Source organism: Drosophila obscura, unplaced genomic scaffold (genome assembly GCF_018151105.1).
Source record: "Drosophila obscura isolate BZ-5 IFL unplaced genomic scaffold, ASM1815110v1 contig_29, whole genome shotgun sequence".
In the NCBI taxonomy this organism is placed as follows: domain Eukaryota; kingdom Metazoa; phylum Arthropoda; class Insecta; order Diptera; family Drosophilidae; genus Drosophila; species Drosophila obscura.
Genome location: NW_024542816.1, coordinates 2,089,879 through 2,102,179, shown reverse-complemented (window position 1 = coordinate 2,102,179; position 12,301 = coordinate 2,089,879). Strand labels below are relative to the sequence as shown.

General features: G+C 46.8%; 1 protein-coding gene across 1 annotated transcript in view; it reads left to right on the top strand.

Annotated features, from left to right (window-relative positions):
- Window positions 1-12,301, top strand: part of LOC111078240 (uncharacterized protein CG43867) — a 140,740-nt gene that overhangs the window by 103,954 nt on the left and 24,485 nt on the right. Inside the window, 1 exon segment of the mRNA XM_022372815.2 lies at window positions 2,967-3,029. Within this exon segment, the coding sequence (XP_022228507.2) occupies window positions 2,967-3,029 (63 nt within the window).

Sequence of the window (12,301 nt, the reverse complement as noted above, 5' to 3'; positions counted from 1 at the left end):
TATGTGCTGGAATATGTAAGCAATACCTATCCATGTTATTTGCGAAAATACACCACAGTGAGAGGAATCCTCTTCCATGGAAGTTAACCAAAAGCAAAGCGGTAATCCCACTAAAAATAGGGAAAATAAAACATGATTATCCGTGGGAATATATGTAAGTATGATGGCATGGATTAGCTATTCCCTGTGTTCTTCAGCAGCGTCCACTGCTAATGGGAAAAGGCACTCAAAGGTTAAGGCAGGGCAGCCATCCCTTCCGACACTTCCGCTTCCGCTCTCCCCTTGCTATGCAGCGCGAAGGAGAGCTCCTTCATATTTCGCACAACAATTTGACAGCCATCAATCAATGGAGTACCCCCGGCTGCTGCTCCATCCTTCTCTGCGTTGAGTGGCCACTTGAATGGCTTAAAAAGCGGAAATTAATGCACTTAAGGCATTCAAAATCGAATCCTTGAGCAGCAGACGGCAGGGGCGGGGTGACGGGGGAACAGAACTCCCCTCCTTTTGTGTGCCTTGCAGGGGAATCAAGTGGCAGCTCTCTATCCATCTATCCATCTGGCGTTTTGCTTTGGGGCGCCACTTGGCTGATTAATTGGCATGGAAACGGCACATCCACATCCCCATCCGCCCTCAAGCGATGCTGATGGTGATGGTGATCCTTGGAGGGCGCGTGCCTCCTTTCGCGGGCCTCCTGTTAATGGGCCCGAGAGCCATTGAGCGCTTAAAAGCGCAGGATTAGCGTATCCTTCGGGGTGCGCCGGGGCAGAGCATGGCAGCTGCTTATGATGATTGGCAAGTGCTGTCGGGCAGGTGTTTTCGCCCCAGCCCCCGCGCCATGAATTTCCATGCATTCGTTGTCTCGGCGATCCGCGCATTATCCTTATTAGCCGCAAATTGTGTCCCATTTCCCCTCCCATCCCCCCATGATTGAGTCCCTTGATTGATGAATGTCCAGGATGAGGGCTGGGTGTGGTACACAGCTGTTCGTGGGATTTTCTGAATGGGATGGGATCCTGAATCCTGAAAAGGGACAACAGGCGCCATCTGTGCTGCTCTCAATGCGTATTCAACACGGGAAAATCGGTAAAATACTGGGAAATTCGTTCTATCATTGGTGTGTGTCCCAGCTCATAATAAGTGGATGGTTGGTTGGTTGGTGTCTTGGCTGAGCTTGTGGATTGCATGTAGAGAGAGAGGATACAATCCTCCAGCTCCACTTTCCTATTACGATTTTTAAGAATATAAAAAAATATTAAAAATAAAAATATAATAAGTAAAATGAAAATAAATAAAAAAATCAGCAAGTAGGTTTATAGCGGGGTCGGCACACAGACTCACACATTTTTTTGGTGCGTTTGTGTGCGAAAACAACAGACACGAAGTCAAATACGTTACTTATTTCTCTGCCGCTGCGAAAGCCGAAGAATTGTGCATAGGGCACACGAATGCTTCTCTGCCGCTGAGGCAAGCGGGCAGAATATGAAGCCGTTTGTGCATAGGCCGAAGCATGTTTTTCTGCCGCTACGTCAGCAGAGCAGAATTTTCTCTGCCGCTACGTCATCAGGCAGAATAACAAAACCGCACGAAGTCTTTACGCCAGAGGCCGGCAGCGTCGTATGCACTGTGCATAGGAAACAATTTCGGGCAGCGCAGTCGGCACACGTACAGCGTAAAGATTTCGTGTGGTTTCGTTATTCTGCCTTATGACGTAGCGGCAGAGAAAAATCTGCTCTGCTGACGTCGCTGCAGAGAAACATGCTTCGGACTATGCACAAACGGCTTCATATTCTGCCCGCTTGCCTCAGCGGCAGAGAAGCATTCGTGTGCCCTATGCACAATTCTTCGGCTTTCGCAGCGGCAGAGAAATAAGTAACGTATTTGACTTCGTGTCTGTTGTTTTCGCACACAAACGCACCAAAAAAATGTGTGAGACTGTGTGCCGACCCCTGGTTTATAGTGTTTGTTCCGCAGTGGGGACTCAGCCGAAAAGGGATTGCACATGTCAAACAATTTTATGAGCGCTTTGGATAAAATAAAAATACGCATCTAAAAGATAATTTTCCAGAGAAGCACTTAAAGTTGAAAATTGTTTCAGTGTGAAGCAATGTATTGAGCTCTTATTCGCTTATTCATTTAGCCAGCTGAAATAGGCAAAGGCCCCACTGTGCGAAATGCATGCATATGCATGCACAGACAAAGCCGTTGGGCAGCGGGCTCGCGCTCAGAGACAAAGCAAAGCCGAAAAGAGATTTGAAAGCCCGCTCCCTCTGTCTATAAGGCGTAGCGATAAGAGCCCCGACATAGAACCGGTTTTTCGTCGCTCAAGCAGCATCTTGTTATTGTATAGTCTTTGATACAAGAGAGCGGCTGGCTCTGGTTTTTGAACAACATTTCAAGAGAGCCTGGAGCCAGCTCTAGAGACGGCCTGAAAAATATGAGTGCCAAAATTTCTTACGCATCTTATTGTTATCTTTTCTTTGGTTTAACTGTGTGGACAGCATTTCCGCATTATTGGCTGTTTGACCCAAACACAGAAATCAATGGATGGGATGGAACGTGCTGAATGGGTTATGTCTTGGCTGAGTACAGTCGATGTTTGTATCTTTCAGTACTTAATACGTGGATTGCATGTAGTAAAAATGTATTTAAAGCGTAGCAACCATGTAGAATTTACTTTAAAATGGGATTGCCCTGCATTTCGCGAGGTTCTAACTATCCGAATGTCATATCTAAAGTATCAGGATAGATAAGGAGAAATGTCTAACCGTGTATATGGCTCATAAGTGCCTCTAAAAATACCCATATACGCCGTTAAACATTCTCTAATCTCTGCTGCAGCATAAGGATTCGCATGTGGCGGGCTATTTTCACATGATTTCCGATGTTTAAGCACTCAGCTCCCCCTTCCTGCCATTCCTGCTACCCACTACAATGAGATTTAACCAACTTTCTCCTCATTTTTGCAGTTAACGGAGCTGGAGCAGCGCGTCATCGAAGCGGAAGAACGCGCCGAGGAAGCTGAAGATAAGGTAAGCCATTAAATGACTGACAGTACAGCGCCGCACCCCCTGCCACTAGTGGGTATGGGGGGGAGAGGGGGGGGGGGCTGGAAAATTAAAACAGGGATAACAGACATTACGGGAGAGTAGAGCGAGTCCTCGACTCAGTCGAGTCGTCTGCATCATTAGAAGGCAGTTTAAAGCGTTTTTCCAGCATTACCATGACAATGCCTGATCCGATGGTGAACGAGGGGAATGAGGAGCATGATGGTTGTGGGTGGGGTGGGGCGGGGTTTATTTAAAGCGAGTGATGCGATGCGGTGGCTGCTTTCTGGCAGCTGCGGCCAAAAACATTTGCCATTTGCCGGACCCCCCTACCCAGACGAAGGCCGAAACAAGGCGAAAAGTTGTCACGCGCGGAGAAAGAGATGGCAGAGAGAGGGGGTCAGACAGACAAGGAGGGTACACAAAACATAAATCGACTTCCGTTCCGGGAATCGCCCACACGCACATTAATGCAACAACGCGTAGCGCCACAGACTCCAGTCCCCCAGCCTCCAGACTCCGTTTGGAGCATGGAGTTCGTGCGGTTGCAAGCGAAACGGAGCTTTAGTCCTCTACTGCCTACTGCCTCCTGCCCTTTGCCTTACAGGAGCAGGAGCAGACCAGCAGAAAACCACCCCCGAAAATGGGGGACCAAGGACACATGTAGCCTGCTCCTCCTCCAGCCAACAGCCTACAGACCGACCATTCTCTCTGGCAATATCAAATGCGCATTGTTTGCATTAACAAGTCCCCGGAGGCTTTTGGCTTTTACCTAACGCGCAACACCCCGAAAAACAAGCGAAATGCAAATATTTGCACCCCCGCACAACACACACACAGAGAGAAAATCCCTGAAGAGTGGGTTTATCTCTGGCAAAAAGGGACTAATACTCGATCCCTGGGCTTGAGACTGGGCTTTTCATTTGCCGCCGCGCGTGTTGTTCAAAGACCAAACAGACCAAACCAAACCCCAACAGATCCAGGAGTCCCAGTCGTAGTCTGCACTCCCACACGGCCAACCACTGTGACAAATTGAATTCTTGTTACTTTGTTTGCGCCGAGATTAGATTCCTGTGCAAACACGTGCCCCTGGATAACGCTGCAGCCAACCCCCAAAGGCAGGCACCAGGGACCAAGGCTAAGACTCCACCCAGTGCTGTGGTCCTGGTCCTGGTCCTGGTCCTGCGCAACCCTTCCGATGGCTGACTGCCCTTTCAACGGTTCCGTTAACAGCTCCTCATTACTTATGCTTCAATTAGTCCTAAAAGGGCTTTAAAATTGGTTAGCCTCATTAGAACTATTACGAGTGGCTGCCAGTCGCTGGCAAAGGGGTTTACAGGGTGCGAAGATCATTCTTTCTTGGCATATTTCGAGTACTTACTTTCTGGCTGGTGCCGATGGAAAATTAAATTAGGGATACCCATTGTTCCGTTCCCAGCTAGCTTAACTCAGGCATTAGCTGCTAATTTTATGTGTGCAACAAACTAAAGACGCGGCTGTGGGTCGCCTGTGGGAATTGGTGGTGCAAAGATGATTCGATTCCTTCTCTGCGTTCTTCTAAGAAATATTTCAGAATAAAAACCACTTCTTGGGTTTCCCATTGTTCCTCTGGTTTATCTTTTAACAATTGGCCAAACCAATTAAACCTAGGGCTATCCTCTCGTAAACATAGTCTCTGAAATTTTAAATTATAATTATTCCTCGTTAAGGGTATTCTATTGCTACGATTTAAGGAGTCACGTTTTGGCGGTTTAAGTGCAGCTTTCAATCAAAACTCCAACTCCAATTTTTACTGATTATATCGAACTATTTTTAAGTAAAACTTGACCTAATTGGTAAGAGTACCGAGTCGTACTTTCACTCTTCATTAACTTAAAATCCGTAAATTTTTTACTGCTAAAATTCTTCATTGGGTCCCAATGGGAATGCAGCCGCGAACTCTTTTCTGGGTGCTACTTAATCTGACTCCAGTAAAGCAGTTCCATCCATCCATCCAGCCAGACAAGGTCAGAGGATGCCACATTATACACAGGCACTTAATCTACCCATAGAATTCACCTCCAGTGGGGGGGCAGGAGTGCTCTTCCGGGGTTGTGCTCCCCCGTTTCGGGCGCAACTTGAATTTCCGGCTGCCGCCTGGCTGGCTTCCGGATATCGCATTAATTATGCATTAAAGAGGGAAAATAAATAAACATGAGAAGAGCACTCGATATGCATATGCCACAACTCGGCCAATTAAGGGCCATCCAAGCGGGGGGAGTAAAGGGTCTAGGGGCCAGGCGGAATGCCTTCAGACCTGGCTTTCAGGCGGCAGGCGAGGAAGAAGGTCGCACATGCCGCGTGGCTTAGTGTTGGAAAGCGCCAGAAGTAGTGCCAAAATCAGAGCCAAAACAAAAACAACAACAAGAAGATCAAGAGTCCAAGGCATGTTGCAGCCAAAGGGTGAGGTGAAGCTGCCCATGCGAAAGTATTTCACAGCTGAAATGCCTTACCTTGCATGGCATATACCCTTCGAGAGCACCCACGAGGGTGGCAAAGCTTGACAGCTGAGAATGAGCGAGAGCGCGAAGTGGAAAAGAGAGCATGCTGATGCATCCCCTGCTGCAAGAGAACTTTCGTTTCATTTTGGGTGAGACAGCTGTCGGTCGGTCGGAAAACAACCCCCCAAAAGGGAACGACAGAGGAAAAAATAAAGCAAAAGCCAAGCCAGCAGAGCGAAAAGGTGAATGGGAACCAGTGATATAAAGAGAGAGCGAGAGAGAGTGGCACAAAGAAGCAGCGTAACAAAAGGCAGAGCGCGTTAAAAATTGTGCAAAAGAAGACTTGTAGCTGCGCGAGGCTGTCCCCTCGGTTTTGTCTTTCGCTTTTTACGTTTCGATTTGCATTTGTTTAAACTTTAAACAAATTTCATTCGCCCCCTCCCTTGGATACGTGGAACCCGCGTGGAAAGCCGCGTGGAATCCCCTCGTTGGAGTGCCAGAGTTGCCAGCGCGGTGAAGTCATCATCCAACCATCCAATCATTTGCCCCAAAGGCCGAGGAACCGTGCAGCAGTGGCAGTGGAACGGTGTGGCACGGTGGCAAAAGGCGCGCGCGGTGTGTGGCCCACATTGTGCATAACGGCATAGCAGAGCAGAAGCAGTGCAAAAACCCAAGGAATAATCCACAATTAAAGGCCGATTGCAGTGCGAATAATATCTGTGGAGCGTGTGGCGATGGGGGGCGGTGTGAGTGTGTCCTGGCGATGACACGACATATCGGTAAACGTAGTAAATTATAGGACACATTTCGGGCGGCCATTCACATCCAGCTTTCTCGCTCTCATTCTCATCCTCTGAAGAGAGCGAGTGCGGCCCACAGCAAGAGAGAGAGAGCAGCGCAGCGCAGTTGTGCAGCTTGCGAGAGTGATAGAGAGAGAGAATGAGCAGCGCGCACATGTGTCAATGACAGCTGACTGGCGAAGCAGCCGCAAAAGGGAGAAGAAACACACACGCCAAGAGGAAGAAAATCGGAATCACGATGGGGAGAAGGAGAAGGACAGACAAAATACAATAAAGGAAAAACTTGACCAAGAAATTCCCAGTGTTCCGAAAAAGTATTTAAGTATTATTTAAGACGTTGAAAAGCTAACGGAGCCGGGAGCAGCACACTAAAACAACGAAGGAGAAGCAGCAGAAAAGAAACAGCGACACATATCAAAACAACAACAAGAACAACAACAACAAACAGAAGCCCAACAACAGCAACAACAAACGTCCATTTACAACATCAAAGAAGGAGAACACAGTGAAACAAAAGAGAGAGTGAAAGAAGGAAGGAAGCAACGTAACTGGAGATCAATCCCACATACTCGTACATAGCCAGAGCACTGCAAGATCTCATTAGTTGTGGAGTGAAAGATCCATTTCCAGCATTGCCAGGCACCCATTGGAAGTAGTACGAAAGGAAGCAGTGCGAAAGGAAAGCAGTACGAAAGGTAGCAGTACTAAAGGTAGCAGTACGAAAGGAAGCATCGAAATCAGCGGAAAGGAAGCAAGACTGAAAGAGGAACACTGAAGTAATTCCCAACTGCAAATGCCGCCTGCACTTCCACCCTGCAGAAGCCAGCCCATTCATTCTTGCTATTAAATTTTAATAATTAGAGGAAAGTGTTCAGTGCAATGTGGCACTGTCATTGCCGCTTGGCCAAATGCCGCCGCTGTTGCGTCTGCTGTCGCCACAAACAAAGAAAATACCAGCCACAACGAATGCAACAGCAACAGCAGTACCAAAAGCAGTACCAGATGCAGTACCAGTAGCATTAGCATTAAAAGTACCCAGTAAAACCCATCAAAGGAGCTCCAAAATAATCAACGAACCAGAAGATACGCATACAAACTGTAGAACAGACTTATCAACGCAAACAACGAAATCCCCCGCTTGTATAAATGGATAACTATAGGAAGAAGGTAAGGCCATGATGTAACGAAAATTAAATATGATGAACTATGGATATAGTGCCCCCATTTGCGGCTTCGACAGGTTCATATAATTCTATATATGACAGGTAGAACTCTTTTATCGGGATTCCGTCTATAAGTTGTCCTCGCCTTGGGCTCATTCGATCAAGATCATTGTTGGATGCTTCATAGCTCTACAGAATCATTATTTTCATAGGAGGAAGATAGAATTAAATAGTAAATAACTCTAGATATAGGAGCCCCGATATATTATTCGATTTTGCAGAAAATAATCCACTTCTAGGAATTCACTTAGAGATCTTTCCCCAGCGTTCTTTGGTGACATTTTTGTGGTAGTGCCCTCTTTGAAATATACCTACCGAATCCATTGCAAAACTGTTCTATAAAAATCTCTGTTGATATTTGAATTTATTTTGAAAACATCTGAAATGCCACCTACGCACCCCCTCCCATACCATCCATCCCACAGCTACCTGTCCACGCATTGGATTCTGTTTTGGACTATTTTGCTATAATTAGAGCTTGCCCCCACATCAAACGGAGAGGCACCTTCGGTCGCGATGGGATTGTAATTTATGTGCATATATATTCATGATACATGATGCATTCAGTAAAAATCGAAACAATTTATGGCCACAGGCAGGCAGGCGGGGAAATCCAATTAAACATTTCGCATTTGAACTTTCAACCCTTTTGTGGATGGTAACTCCTACACCATGTGGGGATGTGGGGACGGAGGGTGCCAATTGTGATGTGGGTCAGCCTGTTGATTGAATTCTGTCGTCATCTCTTTGATTGTGGCTGATGCACATGCCTCCCTAGCATACCCCTACCCCTGTGTGTACACACAGCACTCGGTGGCAGCAGCAGCAGATTCCATTAACGTGGGTGCCGCAGCGCATCTGTGAGACATCACATTCGTCATGAGGATGATGCAGCAGCAGCCACGGATGCCGCCGCAGCTCGTTGATGGATGATGGCCCAGGCACAAGCCGGGCACGTGGTCGCTTCCTGGCTGCTGTTGCGGCTGCCCTGCCCTGCCCTGCCCCCAGACAGTGGCCATTTATCTCATTGTGGAGCATTGATTAGAAGCGCCAGACACAAAAAAGGCGCACAGATGCAAAGATAATAAAAAGAGATACAAAGATGTGGAAATGCAGCTGCAGTTCCGTGCCGCTTTCAGTTGCAAGTGGGCCACAATATTAATTGCAATTGCCACCGGCTGTTGCAAGCCATTTAACCCGCATGAACTCGGGGATGCTCTCAATCCAATAGCCACCGGGAGGGGGGGAGTAACATCCTTTCATTATCTATCATTCATTCGTTAGCCATCAAACAAACAAACAAAGAAAGAAAGAGAGAGAGAGTTGCAATCGGGTCTCAATGTGATTAACATTCGGAATCAATCAACGAACGATTTAGCCAAGTCTGAAGAACATAATTGAATGGTTCCCATATGCCGAAGGTTATTCTGCGGCTTCTACACAGTAGAAAAATATGTATCAGAGATCTGCAATGATCGCTAAGACGAATGCAATCAGCATAGAATTCTGATAAATATTTCTATGCATCATAAGTGTATTTCTTTATGTTCTTTTATTGTATTCTTTTTGTGGTCTTCATTTGTGGAAAATTACTTCCAATTCCAGCTAAGAGAATCATAATTAGAGATCACAATAATATTATGTTACTATGAAAAATATACTGTGACAAATAAAGAGCATGCATTCAGTCGCATTGGTTCCTGCCCCTCCCCCCCCCCCCCACCCACTGCAAAGAGAGTGCATTATGAATATGCATGAGAGGGTGGAGAAAGATGGAGATGGAGGTGCAACTGGGAGTTCATAGAGCAGCAAGAAGTGGCAAAGCGTTGGCGTTGGATCTCGGTTTCTGTGTGTGTTTTTTTGTGTGTGTTTGAACATTGTTTCTGGTTGAATTAATGATGCATGCATCCGTCATCGGAGTACTGCCCCTCGTCTTTGGTCTTGGTCTTGCCGCTTTCGCTGTGAAGCCGAAAGTCTCCGCATCTTGGGCGCCCACATGCCCCCATGCGCCATGCCCCAGTCGCTGTAGCAGTTGCTGTGTGTGGCAGTGTCTCCCTGTCTTCCCTGATGCACATTTTAACGAGAAGGAACGTGTGAGTCGCTTCTTGGGACGCGACTCTACTTATACCCGTACTCAGTCTGTATATACATTTTTGAGCTAATGATTTTTTAGAATTAAAAAAAAAAAAATTTTACATTTTACATTTTTTTGCTACATCTGTTATCTACATCTACATCTACAATGTATATTCCACATCTAACATGTAGATTTTACATGTACCATTTATATTCTACATCTCCTCCGCTAGGGGTTGCTCGCGCACTGAACGCGGCAGAGTGTGCGAGCGAGAAAGAGAATCAGTAGCGTCAGCAGCGCTGAAGAAGGAGAGGGAACCAACAGAAAATTCATTTCTTCATTCTGGCTATAATTATGATCCGATCTGATTCAGATTCGGCAGTCTGGTAGATATTTGCATTCTCTACGATACTGCGTTTTTAGTTTTATCGTATCTTTAAAAATGTGCCTGCCACAGATTTTCGTTCTTTGTGGGGGCGGAAGGGGGCGGGGCGAAATTTTGAAATACACTTGTAGCAGTGGGATATCACATGAGTCTGGAAACCAAATTTGGTTGCCCTAGCTCTTATAGTCTCTGAGATCTAGGCGCTCATCGAGACAGACAGACAGACAGACAGACAGACAGACAGACAGACAGACAGACGGACAGACAGACATGGCTATATCGACTCGGCTATTGATGCTGATCAAGAATATATATACTTTATGGGGTCGGAAAATTTTCCTTCTCTGCGTTACACACATCCACTTTTACCACAAATCTAATATACCCCTTAACTCTTTTTTAAGTACGGGTATAAAAATGTAATGCGCTTTATGCGCTGCGCTGCTCTGGCCTCGTCTCCATCTCGGACTGACTCCATTTCCCCGATCTAAGTGGTTTCTCCGCCGTGGCTTTCTTTATTTTAAACTCATCAGCGAGTCGACGACATCATTTGGCGGACTGCTCTTCTGATGGGGCAGGGGCAGGCAGCAGTACGCCCGCCCGCCCCAGCCGATGATGGACCACGAGAGTCGACAGTCGGCAGTCGGGGGCACCACATAAATATTTATAAATAGCCCCAAAGAAGTCGCGACTTTCAGAGGCGACTCGCGGCTGCTGCCGGCTGTGAATGATATGGATTGGATAGATATCCGGATGATGATGCTCACGGGTCATCCAACTCAATGGGCGGTGTGTACAGGGTACGCCTCTGGCAGCTCCATGATGCTCTCCCTGTTTCCCCACCTACATCTGCGCCCCTTTTGATTGATATCTTCGGGTTTTAAAAGTTCTATCAAAGGGGTCTAATGTGCTGCATGCTGCCCCGCATCCCGACAGAGAGTCATCCTACCCAAGAAGGGTCGCCTCCCTCTGTTTTGGCAGCCATTCAGTCTGCTGCGAAGTTTCACTGGCATCTTCTTCACGCCGGCTGGAGCCCTGACGGATGACAATGGAACTGAGTCATCGGGTTCTAGCTCCTGCCACTGCCGCTGCTCCTGTTCTCCCTATTCCTGTCGCTTCGCTGTCATTTAATCAGGCAAATTGTTAACGCCAACCGCAAACAATCAGCCAGAGAGGCAGCCAGCCAGCCAGTAGTCAGCAGCGATGGCTGTGGCTGTGGCAGTGGCAGCTGAGGAGTCCTGGGATCCAAAGCAACATGTTACATTTATTATGTGTGGCGAAAAGAAAAAGTAGCATCCACAAAAGTCGGATCGCTGTTGCAGCGGGAAGCAGGAGGCGGCAGGCAGCAGGCGAAACAGAGATAAATTGTGTGGCGCCGCCTCCGCCCACACACCCCGGATCTAATCTGACATGTAACAAGGCAACTTTGACTCTGACTGTGATCCGTTGGACTCCACATGACACGCACTTTCATCCATCTCGGATCTCAGGGCATGACTCATGGGGTGGGGGGGACATACATACACATATGTATGTATAACCCATTGGAGTCCCCTCACTCTCAGTGTAATCAAAGCCCCCGCTGCCGTCCACCAAGCCACGAGTAAGGGGAGAACATTGAGAGCGGTACACAGATTAATTTGTTTATTTCTCCCATTCAACAACAAACAAATCTTAAAGAAGTGTCGCAGATGTACACCCACAGACACCCTTGAAGAAGATACGCAGGCAGAGCGAGTGGACTGGGTTTTATTTTATATAGTAATAAGATCGGATCTAGTGTTATAAAAGTGAAAGAACATATAAACATATGTACACATTTAGAGGCATGCTGAAAGAGATGAAATGCTGGCAGTGTGTATACGAATCATTCAATTATCTATCTCTATTATTATTATATCAATTACCGAAGAAGAATATAGAATCCCATCGGTGGACTTATTGCAATAATCATTTTTGAGTAAAAACTTTGTATTTTAACTGTAAATAAAGCACATAAGGGTATAGAAACTTTCGTGCTCAACCGCCCACAGAGCAGCTTACAATAAAAGCAGCATGTGACCCGCAGCATTTTGCCAGCAGCATGGCTGGGCAACATTTTACAGACCTGAGAGCGCGAGAGAGAACGGCAAGTCGAACTTCTCTCGGCTTGGGTCGGTTTTTAGCTTGCTCTCTCTTTCGCGCTAAAATGTTTCTGTGAAACAGCAGCATGTTGCTGGAAAACATCTACTCCGTGCCACATTCAAGCAGTGGTGGGCAACATTTAAATACCGTTGAGTACAAAAACACAAA